The sequence below is a fragment of the Diadema antillarum genome, unplaced genomic scaffold (genome assembly GCF_040938485.1).
Source record: "Diadema antillarum isolate AM-2024a unplaced genomic scaffold, OU_Dant_1.0 scf00000025, whole genome shotgun sequence".
Lineage (NCBI taxonomy): Eukaryota > Metazoa > Echinodermata > Echinoidea > Diadematoida > Diadematidae > Diadema > Diadema antillarum.
The window spans coordinates 4,782,654-4,805,787 of NW_027270914.1; the positions used below are offsets into that span (position 1 = coordinate 4,782,654).

The 23,134-nt window shown below is 37.8% G+C and overlaps 1 protein-coding gene across 1 annotated transcript in view; it reads left to right on the forward strand.

Annotated features, from left to right (window-relative positions):
- The window catches only part of LOC139734210 (uncharacterized), a 56,490-nt gene extending 39,069 nt beyond the window's left edge, over positions 1-17,421 (forward strand). The window contains exons 5-10 of the mRNA XM_071645015.1: positions 1,044-1,316; positions 3,543-3,845; positions 4,558-4,646; positions 15,608-15,707; positions 16,243-16,348; positions 17,340-17,421. Coding sequence (XP_071501116.1) covers positions 1,044-1,316; positions 3,543-3,845; positions 4,558-4,646; positions 15,608-15,707; positions 16,243-16,348; positions 17,340-17,421 — 953 coding nt within the window. The remainder of the gene's footprint in view (positions 1-1,043; positions 1,317-3,542; positions 3,846-4,557; positions 4,647-15,607; positions 15,708-16,242; positions 16,349-17,339) is intronic.
- Positions 17,422-23,134: the final 5,713 nt, after the last annotated feature.

Consider the following 23,134-nt stretch of genomic DNA (forward strand, 5'->3'; position numbering starts at 1 on the left):
AAATATGAAAGAGCATGTAATTTCAAGAAGAATTCAACGTTCATTTGATGAAAATTGGTCTTGAAATGGCTGAGATGTCCAAAAAGGCAATCCTGATAGAATTGGCAGGCCACGACTTTTATTAGAAGCTCTTTGTTTTACTTTGCTTTTAGATATCTCAGTCATTTCAAAACTGATTTTCATCAAATAAACGTTTGATTACTCTTAGAATTGAATGCTCTTTCACATTTCAAAGAGTGGTTAATATCTCACAATATGTTACAAGATGAATACTCACCTTTACCAGTACTGTTCCCAGTCTCTTTAACAGTGTAAAAATATTTTCACACTGTGAGGTGTGTTTTTCACATAGAAATGTCCCGTTTCAAATTGTGATTTAATGATTCAGAATATCTTATCAATGTTAATTGAATCTCAAATCTTTGAAGCATGGGTAGGCCATTTTTTTTTTCATTCTTCCAAATGGACCTTCGTTTTGAAACTTAGACTTCATGATGGAAAATGTGGATTTATTTGTTTAAGACATGAAATCAAGAAGGAGAATAACATTCATAAACGTACACCGAGAAGAATTTTTAACTTTGAACAAGGCATCTGGGCAAGCTGACACAAGTCGCCGCCTCACTACACGCAGGAATGCTGCTATGGGGTTGATGAGACGACTAGGTCGTTTCGCTTTTCAACCCATCCCCCCCCCCCCAAAAAAAAAAAAAAACAAACAAACAAACAATAAAAAAGATACTTTTTGACGGAACACATTATTGTTCTCATCAGGGAGAATATTCATTCTATGGAAAAAAAAACAAACCTATTTTGTAAGCCGATGAACCGAATACAATGCAACGAAATACAAACGATCGTTAAGATGAAAAAGAAAACAAACGCACTCCATTAAATTTTATCTCATTATCCTTCAATCTTACCCTAGTTTCGTTTTGCGTCTTTGCTTTATGAAAACTGATTCACTTCAAAGGAATGCTAACTTTAATTAAATTTGAAATTATTTGCTTGTTATGTGCATGTCTGTTTGTGACATCCCGTAGACGCACCACCACGGGACATCGTAGCCATTCAGTACGAAACTCTGGAGCAGGACGGTGAGGGCGCTATTCTGAATATTTCATGCCACGTGAATCCAGCCGATCAGCCGTACCCGCCAATCAACACGTTCGTTATAACCGCAGACGACCACACTCTCCTAACCTCTTCCACACCTTCAGCAACACTCGAACCAATCCCATACAGATGCATTGAAATCTCTTGTACTGGTATAAATGGATACGGAAAGACTGTAACCAGAGAAAACTACTGTCCAGGTAATATTCATGTTCAAAGCTTACGATTCTATCATCATCCTTACATACTTGTTGTTAACCAGTTCCTTACTGAATTCTAAAATGTCCATAGACTTATGCAGGCCACCAGGTGGTTCCTGAAGGGAACGGGTTAATTTCCTTCATTGCGCATCGCATGCGCAGGTCAAGAAGGGACCGACCTAGCACTTCCTGTCAGAACGTGTATTTTCTTTAGATGATGGAAAAGTGAGCAAAGAAAATGGGATTCCATCGGGATTCGAACCCGAGACCTCCGGATTGCTAGACCGGTGCTCTACCGACTGAGCTATAGAAAGCCCTAGTGCAGTGTTCGTCCCAGAAACCCTTAATTCTCAATGCTCGGGTGGTCAGAAGCTATAGCAGTGTGTTTGTGTGTGACACACACGCACACACTTGAACCTGGCATAAACCCGAAGGATAATTCAACTTGGGGATAAATGCTTTCTGGTCAGTTTATTCTGTCTTTATTTGTTACAAACTCAAAAAGCTGCATCACTTCGGTGATCCCTCGCATTTATCCCCAAGTTGAATTATCCTTCGGGTTTATGCCAGGTTCAAGTGTGTGCGTGTGTGTCACACACAAACACACTGCTATAGCTTCTGACCACCCGAGCATTGAGAATTAAGGGTTTCTGGGACGAACACTGCACTAGGGCTTTCTATAGCTCAGTCGGTAGAGCACCGGTCTAGCAATCCGGAGGTCTCGGGTTCGAATCCCGATGGAATCCCATTTTCTTTGCTCACTTTTCCACTAATAATTTATATTCTTTCTGGTCAGTTTATTCTGTCTTTATTTGTTACAAACTCAAAAAGCTGCATCACTTCGGTGATCCCTCGCATTTATCCCCAAGTTGAATTATCCTTCGGGTTTATGCCAGGTTCAAGTGTGTGCGTGTGTGTCACACACAAACACACTGCTATAGCTTCTGACCACCCGAGCATTGAGAATTAAGGGTTTCTGGGACGAACACTGCACTAGGGCTTTCTATAGCTCAGTCGGTAGAGCACCGGTCTAGCAATCCGGAGGTCTCGGGTTCGAATCCCGATGGAATCCCATTTTCTTTGCTCACTTTTCCACTAATAATTTATATTCTTTCTGGTCAGTTTATTCTGTCTTTATTTGTTACAAACTCAAAAAGCTGCATCACTTCGGTGATCCCTCGCATTTATCCCCAAGTTGAATTATCCTTCGGGTTTATGCCAGGTTCAAGTGTGTGCGTGTGTGTCACACACAAACACACTGCTATAGCTTCTGACCACCCGAGCATTGAGAATTAAGGGTTTCTGGGACGAACACTGCACTAGGGCTTTCTATAGCTCAGTCGGTAGAGCACCGGTCTAGCAATCCGGAGGTCTCGGGTTCGAATCCCGATGGAATCCCATTTTCTTTGCTCACTTTTCCACTAATAATTTATATTCTTTCTGGTCAGTTTATTCTGTCTTTATTTGTTACAAACTCAAAAAGCTGCATCACTTCGGTGATCCCTCGCATTTATCCCCAAGTTGAATTATCCTTCGGGTTTATGCCAGGTTCAAGTGTGTGCGTGTGTGTCACACACAAACACACTGCTATAGCTTCTGACCACCCGAGCATTGAGAATTAAGGGTTTCTGGGACGAACACTGCACTAGGGCTTTCTATAGCTCAGTCGGTAGAGCACCGGTCTAGCAATCCGGAGGTCTCGGGTTCGAATCCCGATGGAATCCCATTTTCTTTGCTCACTTTTCCACTAATAATTTATATTCTTTCTGGTCAGTTTATTCTGTCTTTATTTCTTTAGATGATGTGACATCTCTGAATTAACGTCCTCCCGTTTTTTCCCCTTCTCAAAAAGTGTAGGGCATAAAATTATATTTTATTCATAGAAATGAAATTTCACAGCTAACAGCTACTAACATGTGTGTCACCTGAAAAGCTATAGGCAGGAAAGCTTGCCAGCCTGGCCTTTTTTACTCTGGGGTCATAGTGCGATCAAGCATGGCCTTTTTGATTGGATCCTGCTGGATTTAGCACCTTTCGTAGCTAAACAGAAATTGATCCAGCACATTTTGGAACAAAACTCATTTTCAATTGCCTGGCTTCGCCCTTTTCACACAAGAATTACAATTTTTGAAGAGATGACTGTGCATGACTTCCAAAAATGAATACATATGAAGCACCTTTTTAACAGCTCTTCAAAACATTGCTTTCATTTTTTTTTTTTAACAGCAACAAAGTCAAGACCCCCGCCAGACCACATTCTGACCATCGAGGTCGTAGAAATCAAGAAGAGAGATGACCAGGTAGCGCTTGTCATTACATGTCACGTTACACTGGACAACCAGCCTTACCCTCACCTCCACACGTACACTATAGGAGCGGACAACACCAACATATCCACGTCTAGCTGCGCATCGGCGATCCTTAGAGCGCGCCCTCACCGTTGCATCAATGTCACCTGTGCTGCTACCAACGGACTCGGAACGACATCTGCCCGGCGTGAATACTGTCCGATCGGGGATTCTGTCCAAGGTAGATATCGAGAAGACTTTCTTATAACAGGAACAGTTGCCAAATATACACAATGCACACGAAGCACAATATGTCATGTATGCATTGACGACGTGGGCACACATCTACAATAAGCCAGCATAATAACGATAATAATAAAAAGATGCATTTTGAACATTTATGAAGTCATTTAAGTGTCACGTTTTGTTTTTCCTGATTTCAGATTGTTCTTCCAGAGATTGGGTTGATATGTAATTATGATAGTGAATTATTTGTAGACTCTGTTTATACTCTTGATTTCATCTTTGCCCCTTCCTGTAGCTTCAGATTTTTTTCACATAATTTTTTTCTTCCATCGTCTGCAATATAATATAAACGTCAGTATGATTAACCTAGGATGTAAAATATTGTCAGTGTCCCATAATTTAGTCAATGGATGACGTTGCCAAGTTAAACATTATAATGTGTCATATATTATCTAAGTAAGAATAAAGTTCACTTGCTCTCTTTATGGAGCAAATAGAATTATTTGTGAATGGCTGATTCTGAGCATCCCTTCCCACTCATTATATCAGATATAGTGCTTGATGGGGCAATGATATAACAATAAAAGATAATTATTCCCTTTACTCTCCTACGGCCTCGATGAATTAAATTGCATTATTGAATTGATGTTATCTGCAACAGCGCATTCGAGACAATTTCCCATTATGATATTGTTGTTTCACTAAAGCTGGTCCGACAGCAGGTTACCGCCAGGGCGCCCTCCAGCGGTCGTCCACCACCTATTCCCTGCTCGTCGTCATTTTTGTCCTGTCGATGGTAACAGGTGCCATGGTAGTCTTGAAGAGAAGAACTTCATACCTGAATTAGGTGAGTTCGTCCAACAAAGAAGAATCACGTATAAATTACAGCAAATATTCGGTGCAAAGTGTTGGTCGCTGGAGGCGATTACGGCATCAACTTATTGTTATTTTACTGGCCACACCATTTAAGATTTAGAGAAATTTGGAGGAAAACAGACTTTGCTATTAATCATTAATCAGCCATCTTGCTTTATTAGATGCCATTATCATTATCGAGACCCCGCTGTCACGTCATCCATCACCAAGTATAAATCTAAAGGGAAATTAAGCCATTGCATCATTACATGGATCCAGTGTATGGATGGTCAACAATGAAATCATATCAGTCATCAGATCTGTCTTTACAGGTTCCAAGGTTTGCCTGATCATTTGCTGATAGAACACTGAGGGAGCACCTGTTTACCTCTACAGTGCACTCCCGTTGTAACGAACACAATTAGGCCAAGTAAAAAAAGAAACCAGTTTCTCGTCCTCGCGCGCATCGATTTTGGCCGCCGCATCGATTTTTTTACTATTTACTATTTTCAAAATGGCGCTGAAAATACCAAGAAATTCATAATTCTCGTCCCAGCCCGCTCCCCGCCCGCATCGATTTTCAGTTGCCGCATCGACTTTTTTGATATTTACTATTTTTTCGGCCGCCGAAAAAAAAAATCGACAATTCACCTACCAATCGTGATGTCTCATTTCTAATTACGCCTTGCGTCCTCTACTTAGCTGTAGTACAGCTGTAGCTTCTGGTATGTATATAAACGCATGCATTTCACTGCGAGCTCGGCAAGAAGGAATGACCCACAAAGCAGTCGAACTGTAGTTGGATGGGCGCGGGCGCGGTCCTGGGCTAGCTGTGATGTACAGCGCACTCGGTACGTCGTGAGCGCGATAGCGGCAACATTTTTTGCGATCAATCGCTGATATTCCACGCATATTTCGCGCATTGTTCGTATTTTTCCCCGTTTCTCATATTTCAAGCGGATGAATTGCACTGTACAAATGCTTGTAAGGATTGTATCGAGTTTGTATACATTTTCATGTCATTGTGACTACAATTGTATGTGCATGTGTGTGCAGTGTCGGAAGGTACGGTGCCGGTGCAGTGGCCTTGCCGCACCGTATTGGCAAAGTGTGCGTGTCTGTAGCTGTCCAGGGTCGCCATCCCCTGGTCTGTCAGCTGTCTGCACGCACGCATGAACACATTCGAATGTGTAGAGGCCCGTACACTCTGCTCTGTAACGTTGCATCGCTGACGGCGATTTATTGTTCTATTTTGAAGAGAAAATGAATGCGCTTTTCCAGCAAATGTAGAATTATCGAATGGGTGTATCTACAAAATAAATAACTTTTCCACGGATTCTGGTTTGTCTCGTATTTCTGCGGGATACTTTTCTTTACGATGTAAATTCACGGACACGGCCGTGAGTCGTATCATCTGTAGTGTGGTATACAATCATTCGTCATCCAAATGATGAGTGATTTTCAAATGTCTTTTTAGAACATGAAGAAACATCTTTAAATGTTTAATACTATAATGACATATCAGTATCATTTTGACATCCATCTGCAATATTGTACAACAGTTTCCAGTTAAATGTGCTACAATTGTACTGTGAAGAAATGCAGATACATACCAGCTGTGTGGACACAAAAAGTCACAAACACCAATGATGAATAAAGCAGTTTTTTGAATATCATGGAATTTATTTCAGTCGTACATTCTTTGTTGAAAGACATGTTTTATACCTGTTTCTAAATAGCGCAATACATCAGAATTGCAAGTACACTGGTATCAGAAATGCCATAAACACTAAATACCAGTATTAAGATGGTCATTTTTCCTTGACATCTGTAGTGGAAAGAAAAAGCAAATGTATTTCTGCATGCATGAAGTTTCATTTCAAGTATGGTACATAATCTATTTGTTTGAAAATGCACAGAGTGCAGGCAAAACATACACTTGGGACCTGGGGGGCATTTCATGAAGGAACTTGTCGGATAAAATATCTGACAAGTCAATTATATCCGACAAGTTTTGAGAAATTCTTTAGTCTGATTGGCTGATTTCTCTGAACTTGTCGGATATAATTGACATGTCGGACATTTTATCCGACAAGTTCCTTCATGAAATGCCCCCCTGGGGGGCATTTCATGAAGCATTTTGTCTGACAAGTTGTCGGACAAATTGGGCTCTCAGCCAATCAGATGCAAGGATTTCAATATATAGCTTGTAACAGTTTGTCAGAAAAATATCCAACCAAAATGCTTCATGAAATGCCCCCCAGGGGGCGTTTCAAGAAGGAACCTGTCGGATAAAATGTCCGACAAGTCAATTATATCCGACAAGTTCAGAGAAATCAGCCAATCAGACTAAAGAATTTCTCAAAACTTGTCGGATAAAAGTGACTTGTCAGATATTTTATCCGACAAGGTCCTTCATGAAATGCCCCCCAGGGGGGCATTTCATGAAGCATTTTTGTCCGACAACTTGTCTGACAAATTTGCTCCCAGCCAATCAGATGCAAGGATTTCAGTAGCTTTTAACATTTTGTCAGATGAAATATCTGAAAAAACGCTTCATGAAATGCCCCCAGGTCTCTCATAACACAGCTACCAGAGTGATATTTCATTTCATAAATTGGATATAGAAAATAGTAAAGCCCTCTCTCGTTAGGTACCTTTCTCAGAATTACCGGTCGAGAAACACACTTTCATTTTGACAATCCTCGAAAAAATAGTAAGATATCAAATAGTAAGGACCTCCCTCATCGCCTTGCTCAAAAAACCCGGACGAGAAACTACTATCTTTTTTTACTTGGCCTTATAACGAAATTACGCTTACGACAAAGTAAAAATTCAAGCCCCAACATTGTCAGCTCTAGATGACTTTTTCTATTGTTAATTTTGTTCGGTTATAACGAAATTTCGATAAGATCAGGCGGCCTACAACGAAAGAAAACTGCCGGTTATGACGGGAGACAACTGTATTGTTTGAGTTCCTAGATTCGTGCACAGGGTATTTTAAGTTGGCATCTTACCAAGTGCATACATCATTGAGCAATGTCCTCTGTAAACTCAACCTCCTTAAAATTGGGTTTTTTTTAAAGTAATAATTGGTACCTGCCATTGGGCTTGGTAATAACGTGTATGAGTAATGACCAGAAGTCATTGAAAGACAAGTGGTCAAACAAGAAAAGAGCAATCTCTTAGCGGAAAAGGCCCTATCATAAATGTATAATTACTGAAGTAGCCCCAGCAGCAGTACTCGTGAACTGCAAAAGATAATTTATGAGTTCTTTAACTTTAACATTTTGTTTTATTTTAATTTTTAACGCAATTGTTAACTCTCATCAATCAATAACTGTTTATAGGTGAAAACTATCATTTTATCGGGAATCGGGAACAATCACATAAAGTTATTCATAACAGTGTGTCTTCCTGTACAACGGGAGACAAGAAATTCGTGTTACTTGCTGGATGAGTTATTGGAAAATTTTTCTCAGAAATATCAGACAATGTCAGATGTGCGTGTCGTATGAAAAGATAATGTAATGATTCAGAATACTCGGGTACAATGAACATCCCAACCTTCATTTCTTAGTTATCAGAGTTGTGCTCACCCCTTCTCTATTACAGCTTTAAGATTTTGATATTCTCTTTTCCTGTCGATGCTTTGTGTGATATTCGTTTGGTTGGAGTATAGGTAGTTGACCGTATTAGATACTTCCACCAAAACATTTTGAAGACTTACATCTTCAACCTTCGTACTCAAAAAGGATTTCATGCAGTCAGATTTAATGTACACCATATTATTATATCCCATGATGGCGTGTCGACACCAAAACAGCGTTATTCTTAAATCTAAGAAATGGTCATAGTCATACAAAATTAAGTGTATGTATTTTCTTTCTAAAGTTGTTTTGAAATCGTTGATTAATCAAAATTCATATTGGGTTTCACTGGGATAATGTTACAGGTACACCATCCTCTGTTCTGCATTGTATGAGACCTGCGTTTGTTTAGTGAGTGTCATAACTAAGACTGATAATATTAGTATAAGTTTATACAATCATATATCCAATAATGGATCGTCTGTCTTATTCAGTTATATAGATATCTGGTTAACAATCGTGACTATCCGGATTTCTTTACTTTTTTAGACTTTCAAGGGGTTCTCATTCACGGCGTTGTTACGGTGCTTTATTGTGATTGCGGATAGCGCCCTCTCGGGTCGTTAGTTTAACAGGATTGAGGTCTACAAGTGGACGTGGATCCCATGACGGCTCTCTGATACATTGAAGAGTTTTGATCGCAAAGTACGTCAAGCGTATTTTTTTTTTCTTGATTTTAAACAATGATTCAAGGAATAAAACTTCTCCGGTGACATTTCACTTTTTACATAACAAGGAATATTCTTGAATATGATTTAATATGTCTCATATTTTCTTATTTTTAGCAGCTTTAATCACAAATACAACGTACCTCAAATCAACACTTATTGCGTCAACTTATTCGGCTATTAACTCTGTATATATTCATGTAATTACTCATTTTGTAATTGATGGCATGATATAATTGATTGACTGATTGATCAATTGATTTCTTGGCTAATCTAATAATTGATTACGTAAGTTTGGGCTCCTCCTGTACAGCTGTTTGTGTAAACATGAAATAAATTAGATTATGAATTCACCCAAATCCTCTAGGTTAAGTAATCATAAGAGAAATATCACTTGAGCATAAATTGCTAAATTATGAATATCAAGACTTTAAAAACTGATTAAATCTGTTTACAAGTTGACCAATTGGTTGTTGGTTAATCAACACTTATACTCAGAGAGAGAGTGAAATGAAATTGAGATTTTGATTTTGATACATGACGTAGTAGGCTCTATATTTGTACATCGAAACACGGCGCCATAACACTTGTTTTAATACGTTCAGCATACGAAAATAAACAATGAAATGCGTATGAGTTTAATATTACCTATGACGTCGATGAAGCAAATCAGAAAAAAAAATTATCTGTCTTTTAGTTTGTTTGTTTGTTTGTTTGTTTGTTCTATTGATCATCCATTGCAATGAAAACATTGTACATTGGCATTTTCTTTATTTCTATATCTTATACTACTAGTCTCATAGTCAAACAAATTAGTTATTAACATCTTTTCTGTATGTTCGTGTTAATACACGTAGTTATGTCTTTTTCTTTTCATTACTAATATAATATATTTTGATGTTATACAGTGTTGATTTTGTCATACTGATTTCATGTGTACAAGTGGGTTAATAGATTAAAGTGAAGCTAAATTACTTGTCCCTGTAACCATTTTTGGATTTGATCAACGTTTGTCTTATATTGTGAGCTTCAGTGTGACCCGTGATTATCAACGCGTATTGAGATATGTCCATTATGGCGTTTCAGATTATGGGGACTTCGATTTCCGAACTAATTTTCTGTTAAGATACTATTTTATTTCCTTAACTTACACCTCTGAAGCATAATAACATGAATGAACGCAACTACTGCGTTGTTAAGTTAAGAACATGAGTTTTTATCAGTTCAAATGCTTTCAAGGCTCAAAATGTATGTGTGTGTGCGTGTGTGTGTGTGTGTGTGCGTGTGTGTGTTTGTTCTGGAGCTTTTCAGTAAAGTGATTGGTATCAGAGGCCAATAAAAGACGTCTTGATTCTACTTGATTTAGTTGCTCTTGACATGATATATTATGCATCATATTATGACGGTTGAAATGTCAGAATTTCAAAATATCATTTTTATTGTAAAGGCTTGGAATAATTTCAAATAGGAGGATAGACCCCCCCCCCCAAAAAAAAAATAATAATAATAAATAAATAAATAAATGAAATAAAATAAATAAATAAATAAATGAAAGAATAGATAAATGAATAGATAAAAAGATAATAATAATAATGATAAATGATAAATAAATAATAAAAACAAGAGCCCCGATGAAAGAGCTCAACACGTAACAGCACTCATTGATTTCTGTTCATGTCAGATATCAGCTTTAAGCTCACAATGACGTCTGAGATAATACAATGCACTGTCAATGGACTTATAGAAATATGGACACCTTTCTTCTTCTTTTATTTCTACTTTATTTTTTTGTCTCTTTCCTCTTCCCCTGTTTCTTTTATCACCTCTCTCTCTCTCTCTCTCTCTCTCTCTCTCTTTCTCTCTCCCTCTTTCCAGTTCCGACACACGTAAAACACCTAGACACAAACACATTCATGCCCTCTCATGATGTTTGTAGAAAAGTAAAGAAAACAAAACAAAAACAATCTTACACGATTAATCCACCACATCACAGTTCGGTTCTTCATTTTCATTTTTTTCTCATCAAACGAACAAAACGATGTTTTGTACATGGACTTTATATACGATTCACGCAAAAGCATGTATATTATATATATACACATATACACATACATATATACACATATATATACACACATATATATATATACATATGTATATATATATGTGTATATATATATATATATATATATATATATATATATATATATATATATATATAATATACGAAAATAGTCATTTTGCCCACGAGGAGACTGCAAAATTCAAGCTTAGCTTTTCAGCATGTCTCCTCCATTTCCTAAAGCTTTAATTTTAATTCAATTTCAGCTGCTTTTGTGATGCGTAGTATTGTTACCTTCATGTATTTTTCTTTGTAGGTACATTATATTGATATTGTGTTATTTTGTGTATGAAAATGTTTTGCATTTTTTGAAATGAAATATGATATATGAATATGAATAATATATATATATATATATATATGAATTTTTCGTTTGCTGCCAATATATTAACTGTCCTTGCACCGCCCCGCCATGTTGTGGTTAAGTCCTTTGCTGTCATTATGAAAATATAAATAACAATTTAGAACACTACTGAAAAGTAATAGTTTTCATTACAGAAAGCATTGGGTGAAATGAGGTATCTTTCCTTCATCCCTGCTCTCAAATTATGTCTCGCTCTCACTTTCTCTGTCTTCGCTTCACATACACGTAAATCACAAACAAGCAAAGAAATCTGGTCTTTTGTTGCATTACGCCAAAGAAAAAGTTCTGTCAACAATGATTTTAGACAACAAACTTGCATTGTTAGATCACAAAAAAAAACCCGGCAAAATGCTAAAAACACCAAACTTTGAAATGATAACAAGTAAATGAAAACTTTTTAATTCCATCGTATAGAAATAATGCAAACATATTGAATGATTCAAATCATGAGTATAGATCAGTGACAACAATAACAACTAAAACCAATGAAAGCCTCGTATATAGAACTATGGTTGAAATTTGTTTCTGTGGATCTGACATATTTTGATGGCACTTTGTTAGAACGAGTTTCTCATATAAAATTCCTAGGTATCACAGTGGACGAGAAACTTTCGTGGAGGCCGCATATTACAAACATTAGTACACTAATTTCACGCAATATTGGTATTATTAATAGACTCAAGTTTCATATTCCATTGCCCTCTAATTTGTTGACGGTGTATTTTTCTCTAATTTTACCTTATCTTAATTACGGACTCCTAGCGTGGGGTAGTGCCCATCAAAACTTACTAGATAAATTACTTTTATTACAAAAAAGGTTATTCGTATTATTTGTGGCGTCCCGCCACGTTCCCATACAGAGCCATTGTTCACTAAATATAAGATTTTGAAAATTAAAGATTTGTATTTGTTTCAACTTGGTCAGTTTATGTTTAATTATAATGTAAATGCACTTCCCAGTATTTTCAATTCAATGATTATCCCACTAGACAATCTAATGAGTTTCATTTACCCCTCCTGAGAACTTTACTGGCCCAGAATACATTTATATACACCGGTCCTAGATTTTGGAACTCACTGAGCTGTGAAATAAAAAATTCCCCATCTTAGTATTCTTTTAAGCGCAAGTTGAAATCTTTTCTATTAAATCCTCTCTAATATTTTTTTTTCCTTAGCTATAGGTTTCGTCAACCTCAGGGTTCATCATCCACCCGCCAATCATTCAATCACCGAATTCATTATTACGTAAAGAAGTAGCCATTACAATCCTTGCTCAGCTGCATGCAGCACCAACTCTATGAAGCACATTCTCTACCATCCCCTGTTCTAGCGTGTAGGCATTCTCTCATTCTCTCTTTCTCTCTTTCTTTCTTTCCTTCCATACTTTTCATCTATTCTGGCAAGTTGTGTCATGTTGTTGTGTTTCTTCTGTTTTGTCCCGTCCTGTCGTATATCATATTTTGTCACAAGTGTTTGTAGTAATTCATAAGTTTTGTGAGTGGTTCACAATCTACAAGCTTTGCTTTTTAGTGGACCTCTCTATTCTTTCTTCCTTTTTTTTTTCAACTGAAGCATGACTTTGTATAATTATTCTTTCTTTTTTGCCAGTATGCGCTCTTATGTTTATCGATATCATTTGTTTATTGCAAAGGCAAATGTTTTTGTTTATGATGTAATACCTGATTAATCTTGTATTATGTTATTGAAAGAAAGAAGAAGAATGAAAATAAATGAATTGAATTGAATTGAATTGAATTGAATTGAATATTTAAAAAAAATTGCTTTCTCCGTCAGTATTATCTGGAACACAACCGAAAATTGCATTGTAAACAAACAAAAAAAGTCACTGCAGAAGACGAAAGGTAAAGCACTGTACGATTGTCTCTGAGGTTATTTGGATACAATAACACATCAAATATCAGCAGTTTGACTGGTGTGTTCCCTAAACTCAATTTCATATAGTTATCACTGACATGTGATACATGCGTTATCACCGAGTCTCATTTTCAGCACACACCAAATCGTTCATGACGTAAAGGCTGTCTATAAATCGTTGGTTTACAGTATGTACCTCGAAAACTGCATCATTCATGTATACATATAAAGTAGCTCTCTGCATTTAAAGATAAAAGTTTCCGACATTTTTGTAATAGATGTATGGTTAAGATGTATTACATTTAGGGTCGAAAAGTATTACATTTAGGATGATTATTACATTAAGGGTTATTCTCGACATTTTGGGGTGGTTGTTAAATTCAGGGTTAAGATTTATTAAATATAGGGCTGGAAATGCATTCAGGGTTGACATGCATTACATTTAGGATTGTCTCCAATTAAAGTAGCTTTAAAATGTATCACATTTAGGGTTAAGATGTATTACAGTTAGAGTTGATATTACATTTAGTATCAAAAAGTGTTACATTAAGGGCTGGAGGCAAACGCGCTACCGATATAAACCTGTACCTGTAATCTTGGACCATCATGTTCCATCGCATGATCCTTTCATTTTCAAACTTCTTCCCTTTAAATGCAGACCAAAGCTTATGGTCAGTATGCACTTCAAACTCGAGTTCACACAAGCAGTAATGGAACTTCTTAGGTGCTCACACTTTTGGTTCAATTACAATTATACTTTTTTACTCCATTTATAAATGGGAATACATAATATAATGTGAAACATCAGTTCATCTGCTTAAACAATTGTAAAGATCGAAGTACAAATCATTATGTACAATACAAAATATATGTATAATATATGATAATGTATGAATAACGAAAAGGGAAACTGTTGCTGAACATTCCTTCTCTATTTTTAGTATAGTTTTTACTAGTGACAACAACATTCTACTTGCGTATCCATTTAACGACAGATTTTTTTCTCCGGAATGCCTCTACATGGGCACGTGTGATGGGCACGGCACTTATAAAGGCCTTAACTTTTATCAGATGAGTTTACCTTTAACACAGACAACCTGTGCCTGAAAGAGAACAAAGTCGACTTCAACCCACAGGGGGCCAAAAGTGTTCGTTTTCCACCTATATAGCCTAATTCAGAGTCACATTACCTCATGCTGGTTCTAGTATCATCATTAGTCAGCCGCAAAGCTTATTTAAGAACCAGGAAGTAACATGGCTTGAATTTCGCTATGTTTTGACAAGATTAAAATTTCGGATACACGCTCTCAGATGATTTTGTGTCTCATGTTTAAGAAGCGGAAGTAGGTTCACGATGTCACCTTCATCCCACATAAGGCGTGACGTACAGTGTATAATAATACTGATAGTGTTACAGAAAATGAAATAGAACGTGTTATTACATTATGTAAAGAAAAAGTAATTACATTGTTATTTTCGTATCGTGTATTTCATTTTCGACAAAAAGTGACAATGTACACACAAAGCATGAGAAAGGAACAAACAATGAGTTTAGCTTCAATGAATGAAGGGAACTAAATAAATGGAAAATTGTTATTTCTTCACTGTTTCGTAATGTTCAATCTAACATGACTATACTCAGTCTATACGAGCCTCTCTCCTTCACTGGCATGATTGGAGAGTATCGTTTTACTTTTTCAAGTGACACTATTTACACGGTGTAAACAAATTACACACTCAAAAACCTGTCTGAAATATGAGCTCCAAGTCTCAAATCTTCTTCCTTAACTGAATTATTGCATTCGACGCTGACGCGAACGCGGAAGGATATTAGTCCGTCCGTTGTGTGAAATGATAGTGGGCACATCCTACTCTGCATATAAGGGCACACAAGAGATTCATGCATCTCAGACCTACTCTTCCGTCCGAATCCAGACTGGACTTCATAGAACTGTGGTCAGTAAATTCATCGTCCAGATAGTAGAGTATAATTTTCCAAAAAGGAAGGTTTGTATCCATATTGAATAATGACTAGATATGATTATAAAATATTCACTACAATGTTAAGACCTTTTGGCTCTTTGGTACAGTATAAAAAAGTCATATAGAACGATTCCTTTAACACTTTGAAGATGCGTTTAAACTACGCCAAATAAATTTTCATAATATTCTATCATTGGTTAAGCTGGTAATAGTTTTAACTTTCATGTCTTTCTCATATAGGTTCATCGGCTTCCGGTTGACAAGGATCTGTTTATCACAATGGATGGCAGCGGGAATTTAGCGCACCTGTGGACTCTTTTCATAGCTATCAACGTATGCGGTGAGGCAGGATTTAAAGAAACATTAAAAAAAATCCTTTCAACTTTCAATTTCCTTTCAACATTGTGGAAGATGCTTTTCAAGTGTGTCATTGCTTTGTGTCTACTGTCTACTGGAACATTTGTCTCTCATTCATAATTCATTGAATCATTACAGTCGCAATTATGATATAGAATTCCTAAACTTTCATTTTAACATCAAGTCAGAGTTCATAGAACACATTCATTTTTGGTGACTGGTAAGGCACATGTATGGAGATAGTTGGGGAAAAGTTAAAACAACGTCTGATACAGTACAAAAAAGCTTGTACTCGTACACAGAATGTACATTGCATATTGCGATATTGTAAGGATAGCAATATTGATGAAACTAAGGATATATTGGACTTACATCTCCCCTCCTCTCTCTTTCTCTCTCTCTCTCTCTCTCTCTCTCTCCCTCACACACACACACACACACACACACACACACTATTCATCTGTTCATTGGTCTATATCTGTATTTCTATCTCTCCCTATTTTTCTTTTCACATCCAGCTGCAACGAGTGTTACATTGGAAGTACCCAGTTCTGTCCAAGACGACGACTCGTTCACGGCAGTCTGTTCGGCACAGGAAATCTACGGATCAGACAGAGTAGAATGGTACTTGAATGGCGTCCAAATTACTGAGGGCATACAAACTACGAGCGAAGTGAACCGAGTAACACGCATTGACGGATATATTTGTAGGAAAAACGGAGATAATTCAAGATGAGCAAATGAATGGTAGTACTGTCAAATATAGACGAATCTTTTACTATTATATCATAGATCATGACGCAATCAAGGAAAATCTTAAAGACTTAGTATCTAAAAGTAAAAGCTGTTATCCTTCGGTGATGAAGGTGTATTCTTCTGCTCGCTTTCTGTTGTGTAATGCGACGCAGGTTGCCCCAAGAGACAGTGCCAGTGAAAATACCATATCCCCATAGCATATTGAGCAAAACCAACTTGACAACATGGTTCGTGTCAGCGCCATGAAAGCACTGATTATGGCCGTCTTTTATACTTTGATGAATGTTACGTGAGTTTTTAAAGGTCAGACTCCACGACTGACTGACTAGACAATGAAGACGGAAATGAACTGTAATTTACAAGACTGGTTCGTATTGTTTGGCTCCATTTTCGTAGACAAAACACCTGTCCATTTTTGTTTAACACCTTTCAGACAAATGAAGAGCTATTTTTCTCTTCGCTGATACTTACTAGGAGTATAGACATTCTCTAAAATGGTGTAAATTGCCGAAATATGTTTAAAGATCGAATACCCCTTGTCTGGCAGAATCGCTTGAACGAACAACGGTCTGTCTAGTGGGACGTCATATGCTAGAGTGGTCCGACAAAAATTAAAGAGTAAGAATTCGCCAGTCGCAAACGGGTTCTGTGAAATATGCCATGCTAACAAGAATAACAGTCCACTTTTTACATATGCATGAGTTGCATATCTCAACACAAGATGGACATTTGAACGAACCATTGACACTGTTTTCTTCCAGCGACCTAATACACATCCAATAGCGGCAAACTGGTCATAACTTAAAAGTTGTCCTTATTTCACCTTGATCTAGAATTCATTCCCCTTTTGTCTCCAAAGGATGTCACGAAAACCATACACAGTAGCCAAGGACCAAGCAACAGTTTTCTTGTGTCCGGCAGACACAAGGAAATACTTTTAAGTCAACCCTTTTACTTATATTTGACATCAAATTTCGAATTATGCGAAAGACAAAAATCGTTTCCATGGTTTGTTTCCATAAGCTCTGTTGAAGCATGTTGTGGTATTATGGCCATTTTAGAATTGTTTGTTTATTTTATGAGTTTGACGATCGTACCATTTTTGGCAAATTAATAACGACTTTGACAAAGATCTGAAGAAAAAGACGGATGTGAGTCCGGGTTGTAAAGCATCAAATCTTGCATTCATCAGCTACAGTCGATTCTCAGATAGACAACTTGAAGATTACAGCGTCTAGATCCCCGGTGCCAATCATGTAGCAAAGCTAAATAGAATATCTGCTTGGTTGTAACAGCGTTATAAAACATAACAGACATTTTTCGAGTAACTCTAACAAAAGCAGAAAAGAGATCCTCCATGATGGGATCACTATGACTACCAACTGCTGGGAGATCAGTGCGCTCGTTCGTGTGACGGCAGAACTGGTAAGTGTTGCACAAACACATGATTTATTGAACTCGTTCCAAAACACACACAGGTACTGTAGCATAGCTCAAAAAAAAAAAAAAACTCTATTGAAGTTCACACGGAATATGATTGCAAAGATTTCCACTCGTTCATTCCCCCGCCCCTCTCTCTCTCTCTCTCTCTCTCTCTCTCTCTCTTCTGTTTGTACAACAACATCAGATATGGGGGGTTGGGTAAGTTGTTAGAAACATGATGAATTTCGTTCGGTTAATTCAGGTATGAGATTTTTATTTTTGTTTGTTTTGTTTTTTTAGTTCACAGCAGGATTTGGGAAATGCTGTATTCTCAAGAGAGCTTGAGGAAGTTTATGCAAATGAAGCAGATATTGATTAATTTGATCAAGTTGAACAAAACAGTTTTTTTTTCTATAATGGTTATGCAGAATCTACCTTTTATACAGAGTATGTTCTGCCCCCCCCCCCCTTAAAAAATAGAAGACGATTCAGCAGCACAATTTTTTTGTGTAATGAGGCAGATATGGATTGGCTTGATTAAGTTGATCAAGATAAAAAGCTTTTTTCTGAGTCATGAAGAATTTTATGTCATTTTGTTATACATGGAATGACTTTCAAAAAAAAACCACTCCAAAATATCTTGTACTATATGTTTCATTTCATTTTATTGTTTCTGTATGGCACAATATAATCAACTCTGATCACTTTCAGAAATAAACATATGATTCATAATAATTCATGGCTGATTTTGCACATGACAGGTAATCAAATCTTAGTGACAAAGAACAAAGACATAATGATAATAAACAAAAAGTCAAGGTACCATACAGGAGGATCCCCAGTAAGCCGAGCTTGATATTGGGGCCTCATACACAGATAAATGAATAAACAGTTTCAACCAACTGTCGGTTCACTTAACTACAACAAGACAAACTAGTTTTACACAACAAAACAGTTACATAACAAAACATACACGGACATGTACGCAGGTGATGCTAAGAAAGAAAAAATAAAGAAGAAGGGGACAGCGATAATGAAAGATGGTGAGAAAGAACAGGAGACAGAGAGAAATAGAAAGACTCCTCGTTCGCTGTACAATAACACACTGTGCAAATACAACACTATTGCAGGTGCATACACCCTGTTGCCAGGTAACGGCTGGGTGTAGCAACGTACGGACCAGTTACATCTGTATATAAAAATAGAGAAACATTCCATGGCATGCCTACAACAGAAGGCAGAGTACAACATAGAATGAAGATGCTTCAAGTAACAAAAGAAATTCATGTTCTGGATATGTTAATCAAGTCACTGATATTTAGCAACAAGCATATGTTTAACAAATCTTTTGAAGGAACCAATCGTGCGAATTGCACGGGACTGAGATGGTAAAGAATTCCATACGTCTGGGCCAGTGTGCCGAATTGATTTTTTAGCTAAACAAGTTCTGGGATTTATAAGATGAATATTGGAGGCATTTCTTGTAGGGTAGGAGTGGATTTGTTTATTGAGTTGGAAAATATTCATGAAATAAGAAGGTAAACACTGAATGGTGTAGCGAAACATGAAGGCAGCAGTCTGTAAAAAATTAATGTCATCAATTTTCAGAATTCTATGCTTTTGAAATATTGGGTCTGTGTGAGCTCTATAATCAGTCCCAGCACAAATACGCATGGCTTTCTTTTGGAGCAAAAATATTGAATTTGTACTACTGTATGAAGTTGCCCAGACAATGTTGCAATAATTTATATATGGCAAAACGAGTGAGTTATACAATACAAAAAGAGTTTCTACCGGAAGAAAATACCGTAATTTACGTAGAACACCAATATTGCGTGCAATAGGATTTGATATATGTCTGACATGATCAGACCAATTTAAATATTCATTAATAACAACACCCAAAAATTTTATACATGATTTTTGTTCAATTGCAATATCATCTATGAGTAACACATTATTTTCTGGATCATGATTTGTTCTTCTATAACCTTTAAAATGAATAAAACTCGTTTTCGACAAGTTGAGAGATAACACATTGCTCCGGAACCAACGTGACAATTTCGGTAGTTCAGCATTCAGTTTCGAAATAAGACTATTGTAATCAGCATGGGAAAAGAATACATTGGTATCATCGGCAAAGAGAATATATTGCAATGAATCTGACACATTAACCAAATCATTTACATATATCAGGAATAAAAGCGGGCCTAAAATGGATCCTTGGGGAACACCACATGTTAACGGAAGCAAAGTAGATGAATGAGAATCGTGAACAGTATATTGATATCTATTTGATAAGTAACTAAGAAACCAATCAAGGGCGACGCCCCGTACACCATAATACTGCAATTTGGAAAGTAAGATACCATGATCTAGAGTACATGCTACATAGAATCGAACGAGGAGGAAGTAAGAGGTATAGGAGAAGGATGCATCACAAGGCACATGAACTAGACTTACAATACAAGTAGAAACATGATATATCGTCAACATGTAATTATAAAGTATGATAGAATGAATTGTTCCTCTCCACTTTGTACAGAAACAGCGTAAAGACAAGTACAAGGACTGTGTGGCTACTCCATGTTGGGTTATGCAGAATAGAAGCAATTCAGAGTAAAGCGTACAAAGAATGCAAAAGGGCTGAGAAGAGCAACAGTGTGAATGCAAGACACAGGCAAAGAAGGGCAGACAAGCATACAGATGTTACGAAGGAATGCACGTTCTACTCAATAATGCATAACAAAAGCATTGGGAAATTGAGGTGGCTTAAAGCTACATTGCACTAATGAGTCAAAAGTCATAGGGGACACCGTTGTAGGTGCGCCATTTCCCTGCAAAGAAACGTAATTTGGTCCCTTTCGCGTACAACTCCTTCACTTCTTTCCCCCACTTTTTCTTCTCCAGGTCAGGCTTCGTGAGATCGTCGATGACGTAGAACGACTCCCTTGCGAGATTTTTCCGTGCATTTTTCATGATCTCAACTTTCTCACGATACGACAACATTTTCACCAGAATGTGCCTTGGTCGATCATTAGCTTTCCTGCCGTCGCGATGAGCTCGCTCAACTTTCGTATCCATGCCAAACTTCTCCTTCATGATTTTCTCCACAATCTTAGGGCAATCCTCCCGGGTGTTATCCTTGGCTTCAGGGACGCCGACGATGCGGAAGTTGTTCCTCCTGGAGAAGCGTTCGGCCTTGTTTACCTCAACTGCATGGCGGCTTAGCTGATCCTTCATGGATGAAACTTCCTTTTCCATTGCTGCTACCCTTTCCTCCAGGTGTTTGTTTCTCTTTTCCAGTTCGTCGGCTCTAGCACTCTGATACTCCACAGCCTTTTCCACATTCTGTATGCGATCAATGAGTCGACCGCTCTCTTGATCATTCGTTCGAAATCGGCGGTTGCAGCTTTAAAGTAGTCGTTAATAGACTGTGTAGAGAGTTCAGGTGCTTTCTGCTGCTCAGGCGTATCGGGGATCTCATCAACGTCAGAACGGGCAGCTTCCCCGACAGCAGTGGCGCCAAATCCTGTCCCAGACGAACTGTCGTCGCTACAGGTGCCGCCATCTTCCAAATCCAGCAGTTTCCCACGTTTTGGATACCTTTTGCGTCCGTCCTTGCTCATGGTGGAATTAGCAGATGATTATATGATAATAAATCCAGGTAAGTATTCCGAGAAATTAGGCTAAATCCAGGAAATGGAATCTAAAAGTGGAGAGGACGATTCGCGTGTCTACCAATGACGAGGCGCCATCTTTCTTTTTTTTTTTTTTGTTGAAAAAGAAAATTATTTAGCAGCACAAGAAAGAAACAGCTGCTTATTTGTTAATATTACTTTCATTGTTTACATGGACCTGATATCGAATGAAATTCAAATAAAGAATATCATAAAACAAGAAAAGTGTGTGTGTGTGTGTGTGTGTGTGTGTGTGTAATCTGTGCATGTTCTTGACGCATTGGTACAAAAGAAGGTTAAAACTGCAATAAACCCGTCGAATCGGGACTGATCTAATGAAACCTGTGTTGGATCTATTTCCTTGTTTTCAGTGCGTCTTGTCGGAGGCTCGGATGATCACGAGGGACGAGTTGAGATATTCTGCGACGGTCAGTGGGGCACGGTGTGTAACGATGGATGGGACATGAAGGAAGCACACGTCGTTTGCAGACAGCTGGGTTACACCAGGGCTGCATCCGTGCATCACAACGCCCACTTCGGACAAGGATCTGGACCTATTTGGATTGACCACGGAACTTACTGCCCAACGGGAAACGAGAATTCCCTCTTGGAGTGCCAGAGATTACCATGGGGTTGTTTCTCTCGTCGATCAGACAACAGCTGGGTCAGTTGCGGTCATTCTTATGACGTAGGTGTGCGTTGCCAGGACAAGGTAAGCAAACGGATAACTACATCCCAACCCACCCACACCTCGATGTCCCGCTAGATTTGATCCATGTATAAACAAGTCCTATGGTGCAACGACAAACGTCGAAAATCCATGATGGAACCGAAGAGATTTGATCCGAAGAGCACTCATGATTCAAAAAAGTAAATTTATTTACCTATAAGTGATAATTGAATACAGGGATGTAATAGGGTATCTTTTCCACCTTCCTGATTGAATCTATCATATCGTCTCTGTGTTTCAACTCACAGTACATTTCAGAGGCTCTTTTGTTAGACAAAGTTTTCACCAACATATTATTTTCAGTCAATCTACAAGGTCACTGTGAATTAACCAAAGGAATCATCAAAATACACGTTTAAATATCAGTTTCGGCTCTACTGTTATGACAACCTCAAGTCACAATTAAGTTTATACCACCTATTACCCCACCCACCCCCCCCCCCCCTCACACGCATTTCCCTCGCAGCAATGGAAACGAACACACAAAAAAGAAAACATCAACTGATAAAAAACTGAAATATAATACTTTATAGTACGATTCGATGTAGACTTCTGCGTTCTTCATCTCACATAAAGAAGGAATCGCTTGATTTAAATTAAAGAACATGGACTTCTCCGATTTTCTCATATTTGTTCCTTTTCATGTTCCACGAAGATCCGCCTCTTCAAAGAAAAAAAAAAAGATGTCTTGGTGGTTGTGCGGCTTAACTTCGCCTGTACTTTCCCATGATGACACCAGGAAATCAAAAGATATTTTGTCCTCTGTGGGGCTAGAGCGTAGTTGCGGCAAAATGAATCTTTGACACCGATTCTGATCAAACA